The sequence below is a fragment of the Staurois parvus genome, unplaced genomic scaffold (genome assembly GCF_062004578.1).
Source record: "Staurois parvus isolate SC_StPar_1 unplaced genomic scaffold, SC_StPar_1.0 ptg000012l, whole genome shotgun sequence".
Classification (NCBI taxonomy): domain Eukaryota; kingdom Metazoa; phylum Chordata; class Amphibia; order Anura; family Ranidae; genus Staurois; species Staurois parvus.
The window spans coordinates 9,286,933-9,308,567 of record NW_028317808.1 but is presented as its reverse complement, the minus strand read 5'-3'; the positions used below and the strand labels follow the sequence as shown (position 1 = coordinate 9,308,567).

The 21,635-nt window shown below is 40.7% G+C and overlaps 1 protein-coding gene across 4 annotated transcripts in view; it reads left to right on the top strand.

Moving 5' to 3' along the window:
- Window positions 1-14,086, top strand: part of ACO1 (aconitase 1) — a 73,183-nt gene extending 59,097 nt beyond the window's left edge. For all 4 annotated transcript variants that reach the window (XM_089674764.1, XM_089674760.1, XM_089674763.1 and 1 more), the window contains exons 15-21: window positions 903-1,027; window positions 2,854-2,958; window positions 5,315-5,457; window positions 6,374-6,521; window positions 7,655-7,777; window positions 9,187-9,378; window positions 11,983-14,086. In XM_089674764.1, the coding sequence (XP_089530890.1) occupies window positions 903-1,027; window positions 2,854-2,958; window positions 5,315-5,457; window positions 6,374-6,521; window positions 7,655-7,777; window positions 9,187-9,378; window positions 11,983-12,102 (956 nt within the window). In that variant the 3' untranslated portion in view covers window positions 12,103-14,086. The remainder of the gene's footprint in view (window positions 1-902; window positions 1,028-2,853; window positions 2,959-5,314; window positions 5,458-6,373; window positions 6,522-7,654; window positions 7,778-9,186; window positions 9,379-11,982) is intronic.
- Window positions 14,087-21,635: the final 7,549 nt, after the last annotated feature.

The following is a 21,635-nucleotide window of genomic DNA, read 5'->3' as shown; positions in this document are numbered from 1 at the left end:
TGGTCTTCTGCTGCTGTAGCCCATCTGCTTCAGGGTTCAACGTGTTGTGCATTCAGAGATGGTATTCTGCATACCTTGATTGTAATGAGTCGTTATTGAGTTACTGTTGCTTTTCTATCATCTCGAACCAGTCTGCCCTTTCTCCTCTGACATCAACAAAGCATTTTTGTCCACACAACTGCCACTTACCAGATATTGTCTCTTTTTGGACCATTCTCTGTAAACCCTAGAAATGGTTGTTTGTGAAAATCCCAGTAGATCAGCAGTTTTTGAAATACTCAGACTAGCCCGTCTGGCACCAACAACCATGCCTCGTTTAGTCACCTAAATCCCCTTTCTTCCTCATTCTGATGCTCGTTTTTAACTTCAGCAAGTCGTCTACACCACGTCTACATGCCTAAATGCATTGAGTTGCTGCCATGTGATTGGCTGATGAGCAATTTGTGTTGCCAAGCAATTGAACAGGTGGACTTAATAAAGTGGCCGGTGACTGTATATCAGGTTTGAAGGCAAGCCAGGCATCTGAAACCGTTTTCTGCAACCCTTACCATCATTGGCACCAGCTGCTCTAAAAATGAATAACAGCGAGTGTATTTGCTTAAGGTGACAGTTATTGTTGACAGATGTGGCTCCCAATAGGAGACTCTCCAGTGTCTGGGAGGATAAGGTTTTGAAGTTTGGTTTTCAGACCTATAGTGCTTAACATACAAAGGGTTTCCCAGTGCACATAGTCTTCTAGTGCTTCACTGAATCAAGTTCCTGACATTCCCCTAGAATAGGGTAGGGACATTTTATAGAGGACCACAAAGGCAATGAAAAAAACTGTCGCCAAGAAATCTTGAATAGCAGAGCAATTGCTATGAGTGTTCAGTCTGTTAATGTTCCTTTACTGTCTCTTGCAGGCAATAATGCTGATGGGAAACCTGTATTTCTCAAAGATATCTGGCCCACCAGAGATGAAATACAGGCTGTGGAGTGCAAATATGTTATACCAGGAATGTTCAAAGAAGTCTATGAAAAAATTGAGGTATTTTTATTCAGTTTTATGTCTTCTTTATATTTTGGCATTCAATTATCTACCATCCCTACAAAGACTCCATACTCAATACACAAAATCAAATTTAATGCATTAAAGCCTAATCTTTTTAGATGCTGAAAATAGTTTTTTTTTATTTTGTATTTGAATAGAAATACTAGCTTATCCCATGCTTTCAAATTAAGTCCGCTTGTGAATGGAATCCAAGCTGTCCATATACAGTTAGCACTATTCAGGACTATGAAGATTTCTGAACAACAATTTACTGGTTAAAAATGGTTACAGTGGTTTGATAATAGAGACACAGAAGATTTTTATGCACGGTGTTGCATTGGACTCTATTTATTTAAAGGCTTTAATTTATGAATGACATTGGTGATATTATTTATGTTTTTTGTTGTAGTGCCTATATATTTCTTTTTTTGTTTTTCACTTGGAGTGATTGTGTATCCCTATAGGTGGGCAGCTTCACTCTATTTATGTATTTAATTGGTGGGGGCATGCGCCTTTATTTATAATTTAATTGTAATGGGTAAATATCATGGTAGAGATGGGTAAATTTAGCTTGTATTCATCTTGAACTGCACAGGTAGAAGGGGGCAGAAGTGGATAATACCCCAGTAAGTGCACTTACGCTTTAAAATGAATTACATCTTGGGGACCAATTTGATGTGGTCCTGAAGGGAATGTATAGTGGTTTTCTTCATATTTTTATTAGCCAGTAAAGCAGCCCATAGTACAGATGGTCCAATTAAATTGTGTTGAGCAGAGCTGGTAAGCTTCATTATTACCTAGAAAAGTCAAAAACTGGACCATTCAGAACAGCCTGGGGGCAGATGCAGGCTGCTGCAGGTATATTGTGCCCCCTCTGTGTGACTGTACTTCATACCTGTTACCATGTTGTTGATCCACTTGCCCACTTCGTGTTGAAGAAATGTAAACACTATGGAAGTGCCAGTACTGATATATCATTATAATCTACATTTTGAATGTGGATACTTTGGGGTACATTTGTGTCTTTTTTTTTTTTTTTTCCTATGGTTGTTTAATCTGTTGCTTCTTTTATTTTAAAGGATAAGTTCACCTTTTAACAAAAAATAATAAATGCACATATTTTTTTTTGCAAGTAAAAAAATGTGCATTTATTATTTTTTGTTTTGGGAGCCTGGACAGCTTAGCACCAGCAATTAGCAGACCACTGGTGCCATACAGGACTCCTGCATACCTGTCAGTGTATCTGTGTTCTTATACCTCATACCGGCAAGCAGATGCACAATGAAAGGAAGAATCAATGAACTGCCACAGCGCTCAACAGCATCGTGGTAGTTCATTGAGAATACTGTGAATGAGTGACACGCCAGGTGGGTGGAGCCCTCTTCTTTTTTTTTTTTTTTTAAATTCTGACAGCTAGCAGGGAGGAGAAGATTCCCTTGCTAGCTGTCATTACGGGGAGCAGGGAGGAGCCAGGGCCAGTCCGTTCATAACATTTTACACCCTGAATATGGGTGTAACATGTTACAAATGTGAACATATCCTTTAAAAATAATCTAGGAGTTATTTATTTTCTACATTATCTGCTATGATAATGAACATACTGTATGCCCACGTGTTTAAAAAGTTTCCCTTAAAAGTTTTAAGTTCATTGACAATTTTGAGATTTATTCTCAATGAAGCAGAAAAAATGGGTGTGCAGTCGCTATTGGCCCCACAGTCAACCAAAACAACAAATGTGCCTACGATCAAAGAACAGACTCATAGATTAATGCTAACATATTTGAATGTAAAATGCACTCGCATGTTGTAATTTTTATTTTCAGAAAGTGAATGAGAGCTGGAATAATTTGAAAGCACCAACTGATCAGTTATATCCTTGGGATTCAAATTCAACCTACATCAAATCTCCTCCTTTCTTCGATAACTTGGTATGTGTTTATTTGTTCGATGTGATTGTAAAGATTGAATTTTTATTTTTTTATAAATCATAAACATATTATACTTGTGGTTTTGCACAGAGCAGCCCCAATCCTCTTTTCAGGTCTCCCGCTGGCACTCCTGGCCCCTGCCCCCTCTGTGTGCCCACCATAGCAAGCTGCTTGCTATGGGGGCACTCACGCAGGCTCGCTCCCGAGCTGGCTCTGTGTGTCCATAAGACACTCAGAGTGGGGCTTGGCCCTGCCACTTGCTCCCTCCTCATTGGCTGTGATTGACAGCAGCGAGAGCCAGTGGCTTTTGCTGCTGTGTCTGAGCCAATGAGGAGGGAGAGAGCCTTCTTGCTCATTGATGTATCGAAATCACGCTCAGGTAAGTATTGGGGGGCTGAGGGGGATCCGCATGCAGAAGGTTTTTTTTTTCCCTTTATGCAGAGAATGCATTAAGGTAAAAAGCTTTCTGCCATTAGAACTAATTTTAAAGGTTTAGGATCTGGGACTGTCTTTCTAATCCTTCTTTTCACTTTGTGAGTGGCTAATGGTGAATAAGCATGTAGCTAGTTGAGTGTCAGATATGTAGGTCTTATTGACTAAGCACATGCATCAGTTTGTGGTCATCACTCTTCCTTTTGCATTGGATGTAACAGATGATGTCTACCTTCTATGATTGGCCCTTAACCCTCCTAGCGGTCTGATTATGTCCATATTTCTGTGCTGAAAGCGGTACTTTTTTTACATGGAAATATGTATTTTTTTTATTGTAGGCCTGTAATTTTTTAGGAATAACTCACTGAAATCTGTCCGAACAAGAGTCTAGTAAACATTCTGGGTATGATAAAACTTGAAACACAAAATCCTAAATTATAATTTAATAAATAATCATAAAAATAATATAATAAATTTAATTCAATAATGTAATCAAACCAAAAACACTGAAATTTGAAATATAGCGCCAAGTTCGCACATCACTGAGCAAAGTCGCAAAATCGTTTTCAGTGTCTGATGACGAATTTCCCCACGAATCATTATCACTCAATTCTTTAAGTGGTTCTGATTTACTATCGCTGTTCTCTAGCCGGTCTAAAACCGCTTTTGACCAAAAGGGATGCTTTTTGGACGCCATGGACTTTTCTAAGTTTCCAGGCAGAAAGAACAGTCAAAATGCAGGCAGGGCACAGGACAAAGCACTCGGGATAAAATGTATGTGAAATGGTTTGATACAGTTCTGTTTTACTATGTCAAATTCATTTCTAAGAAAAGGACAGTTTCTGAAAATTTTTAAATTTGCCACTGTTCCGGCTCCCGTACATCCCGACGCTCGCAGGGACCGGAACACGGAAGCCAGATGCCAGCATCGGCCGGAGGAGATGGCCGGGGACACGGCAGGGGACGCATCGCAGGAGCGAAGGACAAGGTAAACCCTGCAGGGAATCCCTGAGCAGTGCCGCATGGTAAGCCTGAGTGTAGCTCGGGGTTACCGCTTTTGATACTGAAACTTTACCCCGAGCTACACTCAGGAATACCGCCAGGGAGGTTAAGGGAGGGATAGACCACTATATAGTGGTGTGCTACACTACAAGTAACTAACTACGAGTAAGGCCTTGTTTGACTGAAACGCGTTAGTGTTGCTTGTCTTCTGGAACGTTTTTATACTGTGCATTCTAATACAGTCTCAACAATTTATCCTCACCTTTTTCCCAATCCTATATGATTGACTTATTGGTTCAGCGGGTGGAGACCGCAGGAGTCGCATTGTGAGATCTATACTCCTGGAATATGTTATGAGGGCTGCAGCACTCATCTTTTTGCATGTGTAGCTAGTGGAGTGTCTGGTCATCTGATTTGCCCATACTGGTTCCAAGTTAGTGACTCACTAAGCAGTACACAAGTCAGCTATTAAGCATGCACCTTCAAATATAAGTCATCTGTAGCAGCTCCCATTGTTCTGCAATTATAGGTCTTTTTAAAGCACAGAAACGAAGACTAGTGTGGTAGGTAGAGATAAGTGTTGCCAAAATATCATTTAAAGGCAACTTTATCTGGGTACTGTGATTCCTCCATGGTTTTTAAGAATCACCAATTTGTAATGAAGAATTATTTATTATATAAAACAATTACTTTTTAGGAACAGTAATTTCTGTCAGTATGGCTAGTGTTGTAATGTACTGTGCTCTAAATATTTGTTACCTACACGGCACAATTCACTAAGCTGTGATGATTATTTATCTGACAATTTTATGTTTAGCAAGGACAGTTAAAGCCAAAAAAACAGTTACATGGCTGAAAATAACGCTTTTTATAGTAAAAGTATTATAGCGGAATGAATTTAGCCTCTTCTGTTTTTCTTTAGACAATGGAACTTGTGCCTTCTAAACCCATCAATGATGCCTATGTCCTCCTAAACCTGGGTGATTCTGTAACTACTGACCACATTTCTCCTGCCGGGAATATTGCAAGAAATAGTCCTGCCGCTCGCTATTTAACCAATCGGGGGTAAGAAAATAACATGTGTAGTGCCATGTATGAGGTATTTGACTTTACCCAAGCCTGATTTTTATCGCCTGTAAGTTGATTGAAGATCCCACAGTATACTTGTCTACATCCTTCTGTTCTGCAGCTCACTTTGTCTGTGCTAATGTTTCAGACCTGATCTTTTTTGAAAGCTTTCAATACCCAGACTAAAGGGATTGAACTCAAAAGGTCATAGAATGGAACCCAAGTATGCTGGTACATGTAATAGAAATTGATGACACATCATCAAAAATCCTGATCCACGTACATGTTCTATGTCAATAACTTAATAAGTATCGAAGTCACTGGATCAGCATGACAGCTAGGTAATTAAACATTTCAGGACTGGCCAACAGTAGCAGTCTTTATACTACAGTGTTTCCCCATCAACTTTCAAAATATTTAAATCAACCCTGTCATGAAATAAAAACATCCTACACCTGTAAAATAAGTGAGGGAATACTTACCTTTCCCACTACCAGAATGTTGTTCTGTTCAGTAGAAATCTTCCTGTACAATCCTCATTCACACCAACACTTCCCAGAATTGTTAATCTCCTGGGTTCCTCACAGCTTCCATTGGTTCTGCCTACTGACCTCCATGTTACTGATGTATCCTGTAATGAGCGGAGCTGTGGAGGACCCAAGAGATCAATTCTCCTGGAATTACCATTTTCTTTATTGTAGGTTTCTGCTGAAAAGAGCATTCTGACAGCACAGACAGTAGAAAAGGAAAGCACTCACTCTGTTATTTTGCAAGTACACCTGTTTAGGAAACTTTAATAACCAGGCTTTTTTGAGTAGGTTGAATCCTGAGTCTTTTTTCTTTAAAAAAAAAAAGAAAAAAAGTTTGAATTAACATGTTACAGTAATGATATAATTTGTCCTTCTCCTTCCAGTTTAACTCCAAGAGAATTCAATTCTTATGGGTCACGTAGAGGGAATGATGCTATCATGGCTAGAGGCACATTTGCCAATATCCGCTTGTTTAACAAGTTCATCAACAAGCAGGCTCCTTTAACTACCCATTTTCCTTCCAATGAAACGGTAAATACCTCATATTTTGGACAAATTATATATTTGCATTTCAACCATGATTAAGTTGTTTTCTTGCAGTTTAGTTTTAAAATATCATCAATAAAATAAACATTTATATCCACATTATTATTATTATTATTATAATACAGGATTTATATCGCCAACAGTTTGCTCAGCGCATTTCTTGTCATTACTAATACACCTGTGCACTTGACTAAAACCCACAAATGAGAGTGACAGAGAATATGCTGATGACATAAGATCTTCTTCAAAAGATGTCATCACTAAGTCACTATCTAAATTAAAGTGGTTGTAAACCCATACATATACCCAGTGAAGTCTCAGGTGATACACAGAGATGAAAAAAATCCTCCTACACAAGTTGTACCTGTCTGTCTACAACTGTCTTTCCCCTACATCCATTCAAAGTACAGAATTTACACAGGATCTCTCAGCTCTGAAAAGCATGGGGCGGAGACCTGAAGTTACATCAGTGAGGAGAGCTCCGAGAGCTGATTGGAGGAAAGGGACACACCCCCTCCACACAGGAACAGAGCTGAAGCAGAGGAATGAGGCAGCAGACAGAAATGACACTTAGTGCTCTGGATTGAGACAAGTACACACTTATAGAGGGAAATTGTTTGTTCATATTTCATGCCTGAGGTTTACAACCACTTTAGAAATCCTATGCAAATTTATATTCAACAAGCATAGACTAAAATAAGAAACTCAGTCTTTCTTTCTGTCCAGTTAGTGGGTGATTGATATGATATGAGTGACTCGAGTGCTTTATTTGACAGATTCATGGCCTACCTACATAATGTACTTTATGCCCCTTCTGTTGTGTCTGATATTTCTCAGTGTGTATGTGTATGAATCTTACACCACAGACATTTCAGAAGGGTAGAAGGGATATGTAGAAAGTAAGTGATATTTTGGCATCAGTTGCATCTTGTTAACTCAAATATGTTGATGGGATTTCCCTGATAAACTGTAGTACAAAAAATGCCATTTTCGTGTATTTATCAACCCATTATAGTTGTTTGAAATGGCTTGGCTTATTGGACTGTGTATGTAATCAACGTGACTGTGCAATAAATACTTTTAATAATCATTGGATTCCTTTTTTTTTTTTTTTCTAGCTTGATATTTTTGATGCAGCTGAGAGATATCAACAGGCTGGCCATAATTTAATCCTCTTAACTGGTAAGGAATATGGATCAGGGAGCTCCAGAGACTGGGCAGCCAAAGGACCTTTCTTGCAGGTAAACTTATTTGGTAGGACCTGTAATGTCGCATGACATCACTAAAAGTAAACCTGTAAAGTGAGATACATAAAGACTTTTGTTGCTGACCTGGAACAGTTAAGCAGCCCAGGATATCTGACTCTGTTGGCTGCATGCCTATTCCAGATCAGTGACTCAAAAAGGCAGTGAAATGTTGATAGCCAGGCAGCTAACATTTTCAGAAGCTCGGTAGTGGTAGCTCCCATATTTCACTAGGTACAGGTTTCCTTCAAACTAGAGATACAAGACAAAAAAACTCAATAGAAAATGATAATAATATGTACAATTAGTTAAAAATGTGTAATAATTGAACATTGCCAATACTTATTTTTGGCTGGCTCAGCAGTTGTATGAGAATAACTATTTTTAATTGTGATACTCAACAGATGTTGTTTTTTTCCAAGAATAATGTACATTTTGTATACTTTGCTTATGACTCCTTGAAGCATTATGGTATTTTGGACCTCCTTTAAGATCAACCAGATATTATTAGAATCAGAAGCCTGGTGGTTTAGACCGGTAATATGATATGACCAGATTGGTGCCTAGTCCTAAAATTGTTGCAGCTTGCCAAGTTACAGTTGAATCAGCCAGCAGTGCGACCACAACCCTGCCAAAAAAAGCAATTTGGACTTTTGATTGATAAAGGACACTGTACCCATTTTTTTCTTTTCAGCATAATTTTTAATGTTATTTTAAAGAGCACCTGTCATTTTATTTAAAAGCACATACTGGATGTTATTATTTGTTGATGTTATGCACTTTATATTTGGGAGGATTTGCACTATATTTTCATTGTAGAGGTCAGAGCTAACACTCTTAAATTGTTTCCATAATAATAATGTTTTTTACTTTGAGAACAGCTGCTGCACTGATCCATAATTCTGTGACGCAGTTCAGTAATATTGTTTAATCTTTATAAGACTTATTGTATTTCCCAGGTAAAACTCCAGCCTACCAACACTGTATATAACAGCATGGTTAAGGTCTCACTGCTGGTATTTCCTGTGAAAGATTGGAATTTGTTTGTGTAGCTATGTGGAAACCCCTCTAAAACAGGAACTTCATTTCACCAATATTCCTCCTGGGATATGTAACGTATATATCCTAGGAGGCTTCATAGCATTGAAGACATCGCTCTCGCCTAGTCAACAGTGGCGGCTTGATGGTTGCAGTGGATAAAAAGATAGAAAAATTAAACAAAAACAGAAAAAAAATGCAGATTTTTGTTCGCACAAGAGGAACACAAGGATGCTGGGTGCACCCAGCGGTGAAATTCTACATTAAGATACTAATCTGATGCTTAAAACTCTGCATTGTATATTAAACCAAGGACTTTTTTCAGGTCTAGTGTCACTCACACACTCTAATATGTATATTTTATACAGGGTATTAAAGCTGTCCTTGCTGAGAGCTATGAGCGCATTCACCGCAGTAACCTAGTTGGAATGGGTATAATCCCTCTACAGTATTTGCCAGGAGAAAATACAGAGGCACTAGGACTCACTGGTAAAGAGCGTTACACCATTCTTATTCCTGAAGACAAAGATCTCCGGCCTGGCATGAATGTTGAGATAAAGGTAAGTTCTTTTGATGATTTACACCTCAGTGTAAACTGGTGTAGGCAGCAGGCTGTGCAGGTACTTCTTTGTAAATGGCCATATTCCCTCTATGTGTGCTAATAGGTACCGTATTTTTCGCTCCATAAGACGCACCTGACCATAAGACGCACCTAGGTTTTAGAGGCAGAAAACAGGAAAAAAAAATTCTGAACTAATGGACTGCAGACATAGTACAGGAGATGACCAGAGACTGCAGACATAGTAGAGGAGATGACCAGAGACTGCGGACACAGTACAGGAGATGACCAGAGACTGCGGACACAGTACAGGAGATGACCAGAGACTGCAGACACAGTACAGGAGATGACCAGAGACTGCGGACACAGTACAGGAGATGACCAGAGACTGCGGACACAGTACAGGAGATGACCAGAGACTGCGGACACAGTGCAGGGGATGACCAGAGACTGCGGACACAGTACAGGGATGACCAGAGACTGCGGACACAGTACAGGGATGACCAGAGACTGCGGACACAGTACAGGGGATGACCAGAGACTGCGGACACAGTACAGGGGATGACCAGAGACTGCGGACACAGTACAGGAGATGACCAGAGACTGCGGACACAGTACAGGAGATGACCAGAGACTGCGGACACAGTTCAGGGGATGACCAGAGACTGCGGCCACAGTACAGGAGATGACCAGAGACTGCGGCCACAGTACAGGAGATGACCAGAGACTGCGGACACAGTGCAGGAGATGACCAGAGACTGCGGACACAGTGCAGGGGATGACCAGAGACTGCAGACACAGTGCAGGGGATGACCAGAGACTGCGGACACAGTACAGGAGATGACCAGAGACTGCGGACACAGTGCAGGAGATGACCAGAGACTGCGGACACAGTGCAGGGGATGACCAGAGACTGCGGACACAGTGCAGGGGATGACCAGAGACTGCGGACACAGTGCAGGAGATGACCAGAGACTGCGGACACAGTGCAGGGGATGACCAGAGACTGCGGACACAGTACAGGAAATGACCAGAGACTGCGGACAGCACAGGGATGACCAGAGACTGCGGACAGCACAGGGATGACCAGAGACTGTGGATAGTACAGGGGATGACTGCTGACCTTTGGGGAGGGGGGGGAGCGGGTACCTGAATTTGACAGATACCCGCTCCTACTTCCGCGGAGTTGTTCTTTCATCTTACCTGTTCCTCTATCCAGCCGCGCGCTGTCTTCCCGGCTTCTGTAATGGCGCTCGGCATGACAGCCGGGTGCCCAGTGCGCATGAGCGAGAAGCACTTGCGCTTTGTGATTGGTCCGGCGGCTTCTGGGATCTCTCATGTGTCCCAGGTGCCGCCTTACCATTCACAAAAAGCACCGCTTCCTGCGCATGCGCACTTGGCACATGGCTGTCATGCCCACACTACAGAAGCCGGGAAGACCGCGCCGCTGGATAGAGGAACGGGTAAGATGAAAGAACAACTCCACGGAAGTGGGAGCGGGTATCTGTCAAATTCAGGTACCCGCTCCCCCCCCCCCCCCTCCCCAAAGGTCAGCAGTCATCTCTATAAGGTCCCGCTGTAGAGCTGAGCGGCCGGCCCGGTATTCTGACACGGCGGCAGTGGAAATACCGGACCGGCCGCTCCATATTCGCTCCATAAGACGCACTGACATTTTCCCCCCTTTTTTGGGGGGAAAAAAGTGCATCTTATGGTACGAAAAAGACGGTATTCTCCCTTCATACACATGTTCATTCTCCCCTTTCATCCGACCAGCAGCTTATACTTTTTCTACTCCCTCACCGATCTATTCAGCAAACAAAGAAACTACCATTTATTTCCTGAATGGAAAGCATGCGACTCTCTTTCCTTCCTCCCACATGACCACATTGGTGCTGTGTGATTTGGTTGCTCAGGCCCTCAATGTTGCCAGATAGAGGCAGAACTTTGGTCTTTCTATGTGTAAGCTTCATTTGATAACCCCCCCTTTTAAGATTCTGGTTTTCTGGCTCTCTGACTTTCAGCAAATCAGAATTTCAGATCTGAACAGTTGTTCTGGGCATTTAATCCAGCAACTATTATTTTTAGAAATAACAATTAGCAGTAGCAGCCAGCCTTGTTCTTTGTACAGATATGTGTATATATGGATGACCTTGGCCTTCGAATTGCACAAATGGGGAAAAAAATATAAAAACCTAAAGTGGAACTTTAGGCTACGATGTAAATATTAGTGGACAGGTAGGATTTTTAATGCAGAAAATACATGCTTTGTCTCTTCTGCATCAATCTTCTTACCTGCCTGTGCACCACTGTACAGTAAGCTGCGCAAGTGCAGCTAACTGCACAAATTTGGCAAAGTCAAATCTGATGGAACTCCCGCGCATCTTCACCCAGCCGATGACAGTACCTAGCAATCTGAAGCAGGCTGCCCAAATATGTCAGCAGCCGGTGGTGAGTATTGGGAATGGAGCTTTGCTGTATTCTAGGTGAGTATGGTTACGCTCAAATTTTTTTTTTTTTTTTTTTTGCTTCAGCATACCTGTAGATAGGTTATGGACTACTATTTCCAGGATAAATAACAAGCAATGTTAATTTTCTTTCTCTACAGCTTGATACAGGAAAAACGTTTGACGCTATAATGAGATTTGACACCGACGTGGAGCTCACTTATTACCGCAATGGAGGCATCCTGAATTACATGATCCGTAAAATGGCTAACTCTGTTTAATATAAAAGACCAGATGACCTGTCTTCAAAGATACCTATAGAAATTATATACTGATCATCAGATATCAAACACTTCTGCAGACTTAATTGACAGTATACTGAGAATGAACAGCTGTAAAAGGCAACCTCAGGGCCCTATGGGAAAGTAAAGTTTATTTTGTCTGGTTTCTCATGGCTGTCCAGATTTAGTACTGGTAAGCCTGACAGAATGAGTCACAGTCATGTTTTTGTGTTTTACCAAACAAAAAATACAATAAAGTTTCATCGTTTAGATTACTTTTTCATCATTGACTTCCGTCCAGTGTCTGTGGGTACCTTTTTAAAGGGTGGAGACAAGCAATAAGTCGTATTGTATTTTATCTACTGCACCGTGTATAGCATACCTTGTTGATAGTAATTTTTGGCCTAAGATGGTAGAATGTTGGTCCAGGAGGTGGCATTAATGACAAGTTTCCCAATGATTATTATAATTTGGTATTAAACTTAGCATACTCAATGATAACATTTATTTCGGAAATATGGAAACCTACTGCCTTTGCCCCCTACCCTTCATCAGTATGGATGAGAGGGGTTCTCTTCTCTACTCTTCCCTGAAGCTATGCCGATTGACTTCGCTTAGATTTAAAAGTGAAGCTTAGACTCGGCCACTCGTGTTCCTTATAGGCACAGTGCTTCCCCAGTTCCGTTTCTAAACCACAGAATCCCACTGAAAAAGCTGAGCTTCCTGAAGTGCTCCACTAGGCCTCAGAACTGGTTAAAAGGGTTTAAAGCCACCTGCCCCCTTGGCACTAATTGCAGAGCACAAATGCAGGAATTCCCTACTTTCCCAAAGAAAGGCTGAAACCACATTTAAAAACCCATTTATCATGAAAAAATATTTGCACAGGTTTTTTGTTTTTTTTTCAGTTTTCATATCCAGCTTTTTGTCATTAAGTGACAGGACTGTATCAGAGTTTCAGACTACTGCAATCCTGTCTCTTACCTCTTTTGGTCACTTGCTTATACTAACTAGTATCAGATCCTTTCACAGAGGTATAAAGTGCAGACAGATCTTATTCCCCTCTGCTATGTCCAAAAGCCAGGCCATTCTGAAAGGTCAAAACCTTTGACATTTTCTGGTAGTCTTGGAGAGCTTACCTATCCCCTCCTGCCTCCATGTATTCCTACTGGCCACTGAGGCAGCTCTTTGAATTGATTGGCCAATAGGAGGGGGATTGGCAGCTGAAAGCTCTGATACTTTCCAGAAGAGTCACAACTTTTCCTTTCCTGCTTGACCTAACATTTGGACATAGCAAGGCAATAAGGACTTGTATGTGTAGTATACCAGCTTCAATTGGGTGGTGGGGGATCAACAATTTCCTCATTTACAGAATTGTATGGAAGATTCCAAAGTAGGTATGCTCTCATAGGCAAAGTGGAATTGGCAATATTATGTTGCCCAGCAAGGACCTGTATTGAGTGTTGGACAACCCTTCCATCCTGGAAAACTGCTCATGTATACCTGAATTACAGGTATACAGTTATCTCTATTAGAACCAAAAAACTGTTTCAGGTTAAGAGGGCTCTGCAGGGCATAAGGATTTAAACATTGCACTTTCTGTGTAAAAACAAAAGCTTTCCCATATAGATATGATGTTGAATAGGAATTGTAAAAGTGCTGCGACTGTGTGTAAAGATGGTAACCCATAGCAACCATTCATATTTTGAGTGTACTGTGGTCACTAGAGATTTGTTCTGTTTTGCTTTGGGTTAGTGCATTTTGTAGTTCACTCCAAAAAATCTGAAGGTCTCAGTTGTTTGTACTAGGAAGGAATTGATGTGTTGATTCTGTGTGTCTAGATTACATCTTCTGTTTCACACTTTTTTGCAGTGTTTTTTTGTTTTTTTTTCTTCAAATCCTGGATTATGTGCTCGTTAAAGGCCTTTATCTTTACAAAATTACTTTGTAAAAAAAGAAAAGTCAAAATAAATCTATTTTCAGGAAATGTCTTCTGCCTAATTTTATTATGTCATTTCTTGTATTTCTCAGAAGTTTTATTCATATATAATAAAAGCTTTAGAACGTGATTAAATATCTGTACGTTTAGGGGTCAGCCTGCCCAAAACTGATTTGGTTTGATCATGGTTGAGTCAGCTGCTAGTTTCTCTTGCTTTTTGAAGACCCTGGTGTGACAGTAGTGAGGTCTGGGTACCCCAAAACTGAGTTAGTTTTAAATATACAGGATTCAGCATTTCATATACAACCCTCTTCAATGAAATTCATGATCTTTCTTAGCAGAGATCATACAGTCTCTCAGTATCCTAAAACCCAGTGAGAAAGGGAGGCAGGGCCTTAGGTTAGCTAATGATATCTGGCATGTGTGCTCACAAAGACTGGAGCCTGTTATAAATTGATAATGGCTATTCTCAAACATTTCAGTTATTGACACACACCAGATCAAATAAATACATCGGTTGGCTGCTATTGGGTGGGCTGTGAAACCTCTGGGCAAGCTTAACAAACTTGAATGTTGGTCTTAATTGACCATGGTAAAGCATTTAGACCAATACACAGTTAGGTCTGGCTTTCTGTGACTCCAGGCTGCCCTCCTAAAACAGCCCAGTTCTCGAAGTATGCACAATTTTCATATCTCTGGCTATAATGCAGATATATTTTTAAAGAACCTTTAAACACTATTGTATAGTGAAATAGCAATCATTTTAAGACTAAACACTCCTCTCTTGGAAGGTTTCCAAGAAGTGTACACATACAAGACCTCATAGTCTCTTGTTTGAAGGTTCTAGCAAGGGAGCTCAGCATTCGCATACCCTGGACCAATGAAGGGTGTTTTTTCTTTTGGAGAAGCTCATGGATTGGTGAGGGAGGAAGAGGGCATCTGCCTAGCTAGCCAGATCAGCAAAATCAACCCTAGTGATTTAATGGGGTGACAGATAATGCAGCCAGATCACCCTTACATCCCACAATTTGTCTCTATCAACTCAGGAATTCTGCATAATAATTTGTTGGTTGCCTGAATGTAAAATATGTTAAACCAGAAATATGGATATAATTAGGAAGCTGACTCCTTGCCAAGGTTTGCTGTAAAATACAGTATATAAAACCTTTCAGCACTCCTATCTCCCTCCTCCTACCCCTGGCATTTGGGTGAGGGGAGGGCTTAGAGACACCCTCTAGAACACAGGTGTCGAACTGGCTGCCCTCCAGCTGTTGCCAAACTACAAGTCCCATGAGGCATTGCAAGATTGACCATTACAAGCATGATTCCCAAAGGCAGAGGCATGATGGGACTTGTAGTTTGGCAACAGCTGGAGGGCCGCCAGTTTCACACCCCTGCTCTAGAAGGTCCACAAAATGTTTCTGCATCAGCAGTCTGGAGTGCTGCTTTACCATCAAAACAAAGAATATCAGTCACATGACTTATTTTTTTATTAGAGCCACAGAATCGAATTTGATTAATGCCCATTGACTGAACTTTGCCGAAACCCAAAGAACTCAGTACTTTAAAGGATAAGTTCACCTTTCGTAATGTGTTACGTTACACCCATATTCACGATGTAAGATGGTATGAATGCACCCATTCTGCTCGCTGCCCTACTTTGACATCAAGTGGGGGATCTTCTCTCCACCCCCTAGCTGTGAAATTTAAAAAAAAAGTCCTCTGCGAATGAGAAACCACAATTCCCGACAGCCTTAGCAGCTGTCGGCTTGTAGTTCTCAATGAACTACCACGATAGTTCTTTCATTCTTCCTTTCAGTATATCTGCTTGCCCGTACATCCCGTATGGGCAAGCAGATATACTGACAGCTCTGCAAGAGACCTGCATGGCACCAGCGACCTACTGATCGCGGGAGCAATGGTTTACAGGCTCCTGCAACAAAAACTAAATAATGCACATTTTTTTTTTTTATCTGCAAAAAAATATGTATTATATTTTTTTTAGCAAAAGGTGAACTTGCCCTCCAGAGGATTTACCCCCCTTCCTGACCACGCCATTTTTTGCGTTACTTTAACTGACAATTGCGCAGTCATGCAACGCTGCACCCAAATGAAATTTATGTCTATTTCCCACGAATAGAGCTTTCTTTCGGTAGTACTTGATCACCTGTGTTTTTTGTTTTTGTGCCAAAAAAAAATAGACTGACCATTTTGAGAAAAAACTATATTTTTGAGTTTTGCTATTAAACATGTCCAGTAAAAAATTTTAAAAATCAAATTTCGTCATAAATTAAAGCCAAAATGTATTCTGCTACATGTCTTTGCTAAAAAATAATCCCAATACATGTAAATTAATTGGTTTACATGAAAGTTATAGCATTTACAAATGGTAGTGTGTATATACAGTATACTGGTATTTGTTTTATTTTTTAATTTTTACTAGTAATGACCGTGATCAGCGACTTATAGCGGGACTGCGGCGGGAATTCTGACACTGGGGGGAACTGACTTGATGTCACTGGCATCCCCAGTGACACCAATACAGTGATCAGTGCTAATAAGTCATAACTGTCATTGCAGATATTATGATCTGTTTGTGTTTCCAAAAAAAAAAAAAAACCATGGTGGCAGCTCTTTGGTGTGTAACAGGTTAAAGGTGTAGTTAACTAAACCCATTGTTGATCACTCTCAGTCTGCTAGACCTAGATTGTGGTCATATGAGCTGGAAATTTTTTGTGCAGGGTGAGTGTTTAGAGCATTATTGTGCTGTATTGGTAGCAGCAAGACAAGATCTGGTCTGCTGTTTGGCTGACACCACTGTTGTCATATCCAGTAGTGTGATCTCAGAACTGGAGTCTCCATACCTGCCCCCCCCCCCCCTTGGAGACCTGGTGTAATGGTTGTGTGTACCTGGCACCTGAAAGAATGTGTGTGTAGCAGACATTTTGTTCAGGTCACAAGTCTTCCATGCCCTTTTGTCAGAAGAGAATAATGGCCACAGTGACCTTCTCCTTTCTCCCCCTCCCTCCTCCTTTCAACTCGTACAATCCACAACATCTTAGCTGCTGCCACACACCCCTTATTCTGGTATGAGGATCTAACCCCCAATGTACATCACAAGGCCCATAATAGTGTCTGACTTTGCCTATTCAGTGACTAGAAAGTTAACAGACATTGGAATCCATAGAATACACGTCTGTCTTTCGGTAAAACCCATCATCCCAATATGTTCCATTATTCTGACTATACTGTCATGATTTCAGAAGTTAAAGTCATATTCATCTTTTTCCGTTGTTGGGTAGCATTTGAACCCAAACACCCCTATGCTAATAGGTACCTGAGTGTATTAGGCCTCCACACCCCTCCTATGAGAAATAGATATCTGAGACCTGTCATATCTATATCCATTGTGAAGCTAATTTCATGCTGCACAATAATATCCAGGGTAGCCGGCTGTACCTTGCAGATATTCAGAGTTCTTAAAACTTATACAAGACTGTATCTGGGACGGGTTTATAAATGAGTGACCTCCCATCAACTACCCCTTAAACCAGATGAGTGGTCAGATGGCCTATGTCAACACCCCTTTGATGCCATAGAAAAGGGGAATGCCAGGACACTTTGACAGTTCTCGTTTAACATCAAACCAAGAAACGCTTAACTAGACTTGAGAGAGCCATTGTACCATCTTTGCTTATCCATTGCACTCTGCAGACCAGGACATTGTTAAGCATTCTTCATTTTCAATGCCTTTTTATTTCTCTGTTGCCTTGTTGTCTCTTTTTTTTTCCCCTTTGTAACACCCTTTTTCTGTAACTATTTTATTTGATACTTTTCAAAATAGGGTTTCATAATGAAAAGGTCAAAATGGTGCAAACAAAAGCAATAAGCAATAATGCGAATGTATCCACCTTGTACTAAAATACCAAATAGTGAAAATAAAAACAAATAGTGGAAATAGTATAATATAGTAACCAATAAATGTTATCAACATTCATAAGTGACCACCACATTACACATCAAAAAGATAAAAGCAAGCGTACAGTAAAAATTATATTAATAAAAATATTACTGATGACTGCACAGACAGTCCATATAAATGAAAGTCCTTGATGCGATGACGCAACACCCAAATCAAAGACCTCCAAATTCAGTGCAAATAAACAAAGTAAGTGCTCAGTGGGATGAGTGACTGCACATACAGTCCGTATGAAGCACAGTCCTCCGTATAGTGAAGTGACATCCAAATGTGGGAAAGACATCCGTGAGATCCTTCATCAATATGCACTCACCAGAACTAAGATCAAATGAGCTTCCAACAAATGACACTCCAAGACAATCATTTCTCCTCCTCTCAGGGCTGGTGTCCTAAAAAGGAGCTCACTACATGGAGCCGAAATTGGAGGTACATAGTGTAGTAGTTTATTTAAAAGCAAACATATGCATACAATCCATGTGGAATAAAAACTGTGGCCACACTTATGGACTCCGTGACGTGACATCAGCACATAGGCTCCTCCCTGATGTGTTTTGTGCACACTCATGTTCTCAAAGGGACCCACCTCCTTGTGACACTATTGCAAACTAAAGAATCCCTGTTTCTTGAAAAGCGCTACTGTATATAATAAATCTCTGAATATACCTGTCTGTGGTGACTGTGTGTGCAGACGTTTATATTTCATATTTGTTCTTGCTAATATTGTGAAGGTAAGCAAAGCTATCTGGTGGCATGAGTTTAAAGGGTTAATTGCCTAGGTAACTTAACCCAGTGGCAATCACTCTTAGGCTGCTGGCACCTAGATTGTGGTCCTGCGAGCTGGAAAATCTTTGTGCAGGATGCAGCTGAGAGTGGCATTGTTATGTAAGTGAGAGCACGGTGTGAGATTGGACAGTCCCTTGTCACTAATTGGTGAGAAGGGCAGGGGCTGTCGGAACTTTCTCTGTTTGCTGGCAATGCAGCTTTGATTAATCAGAACTCAATTGTTGAGTACTGGGACAGGGTAGGTCCTGGCAGCAGGGCAGAAGGACTGGATGTGTTACACATGCCCTGTGTACGATCTTGATAGCTTTTTGTGCATGTGAAACACGCCCAGAGTCTGCAACTGGTTAAAGTGGACGTCCTGTCAAAACAGAGCTTAAACCTGCTCCCATCCCTATTCTAAGCCTTATACTAACTACCCTGTTAAGAAAAGATGTGTATACTTACCTAATGTAAGGGTGCTCCAGTACGGTCATGTGACCGCCCAAGTGGCCGGCTTTAGGAGAGAAGAGAGAGTAGCAGCAACAGCTGCAGTGCCTGACTGATGTCGTCACCCAATAGACTTCCTATAAGGCATCTCTTGTCCGCGGTCCCTCCTCTTCCCTGAAGCCAGCATTGGGAGCCGCTCACATGACTGGACGAGAGTAGGTAGGGTATATACACCTTTCCTTTAGAGCAGAGGTGTCAAAATGTCGGCCCTCCAGCTGTTGCAAAACTACAAGTCCCATCATGCCTCTGCCTTTTGGTAGTTATGCTTGTAACTGTCAATCATGCAATACCTCATGGGACTTGTAGTTTGGCAACAGCTGGAGGGCCACCAGTTTGACACCTGTGCTTTAGAGGGTAGTTAGTATAGGACTTAGAATGGGGGCAGGAGCAGATTGAAGATTAGGCTTTGGTTGGACTTACACTTTAAGCTTGTGGGTAACTCAACCTTCTTACCTCCTATATAGAACTGAACTATCGGTTTGGCTAGATTGCTCCTTCAAGATACTGTTCTGTCAGTTTATGTTTCCTTTAGCAGTCATATAAGAACTTCTCAGCCAGGGCTCAATTCACTAAAGACTATCTTGTGACACATTTTTTCCAATTATCTCATGAGTTGCTGAAAATGTTAATTCACTATCACCTCATGAGTTATTTACCTCACAAACCAAAAACATGAAGTACAGTGCCTTGAAAAAGTATTCGGACCCCTTGATATTTTCCACATTTTGTCATGTTACAACCAAAAACGTGAATGTATTTTATTGGGATTTTATGAGATAGACCAAAACAAAGTAGCACATAATTGTAGTAAGTGGAAGTGGAATGATAAATGGGTTTCCACATTTTTTACAAATAAATATCTGAAAAGAATAACTCATAAAATGGCTTTAAAGTCAATTTAGTAAAGGAGATAAATAACTAAATGCAGACTTAAATAAGTAGCGGTCCAGCCATGAGGTATTTAAGGAATGTAGAAATATAATAGCCAATATGGAGTAGTCTCTACTTTTTTTGGATCGGTTTCTCAACAGTAATGCATAAAAACCTAAATATGGAAAAACACAGAATCGTTGGGGTTGGTTTACGTAAAGTATACACTAAATTGCCAAAAGTATTGGGACACCTGCCTTTACACGCACATGAACTTTAATGGCATCCCAGTCTTAGTCCATAGGGTTCATTATTGAGTTGGCCCACCCCTTGCAGGTATAACAGCTTCAACTCTTCTGAGAAGGCTGTCCACAAGGTTTAGGAGTGTGTCTATGGGAATGTTTGACCGTTCTTCCAGAAGTGCATTTGGGTCTCCCTGTACAAGGATTTATGACCTATATGCTACCTTATTACCTCTGGATGTAAGTGCTAGTTGTTTTTTCCACAATTTTTTATCTGCTTGCAATTGTAACTCCTGCTGTTATAATAAATACTACACTATTGGAGTTTCCTTTTTCTCTGGGCTCATTTTTTGGAAACTGTGAGCCCCCCACCCCCCATTAAGGTGATCCATGGTAGGAGACGTACACCCATGTGCATGATCCCCCTGGTGGCCGAAGTCCATACTGCATGATGTACCCTATGTGATGATTATACATTATACTGGAATGAGGATATCTGCGCTGGTTGGATGACATCTGGTGACTCAACCCCACCTGACGACCTCACCTGTTTGCAGAGTTCCGGTTCCCAGAGTACCTCTGGAGTAGGTCTTATTTACTCCAACGCACATTAACATGTGCTATCTGGTTAGTACATTATATACTCACTTCTCATGAACCACGGAAGTCACGTTATTTCAAATAACCATCTAAGGAACCACGATTGCCACGTTGCACATTTTAAGACTTTTACTCATTCTTTTATTTTATGTCATGTTTACCTTCAATATGAAGCGCTGCATTCTTTTCAATTATTGTACAATACATTAGAAGATTCAGGTATTTCCTTTATATGCTGGCGGCTGATTTTATATTTTAATATTTACTTTATGCTACCCTAGCGCTCGTATATCCACCGTTTTATTCAAGAGTCTAGTAAACATCCCGGGTAGGATAAAACTTGAAACACAAAATCATAAATTATAATTTAATAAATAATCATAAAAAATAATAATATAATAATAAATTTAATTCAATAATATAATCAAACCAAAAACACTGAAATTTGAAATATAGCACCAAGTTATCACTGAGCAAAGTCGCAAAATTGTTTTCAGTGTCTGATGACGAATTTCCCCACAAATCATTATCACTCATTTCTGCAAGTGGTTCTGATTTACTATTGCTGTTCTCTAGCTGGTCTAAAACTGATTTTGACCTAAAGGGACGCTTTTTGGACGCCATGGACGTTTCTCAG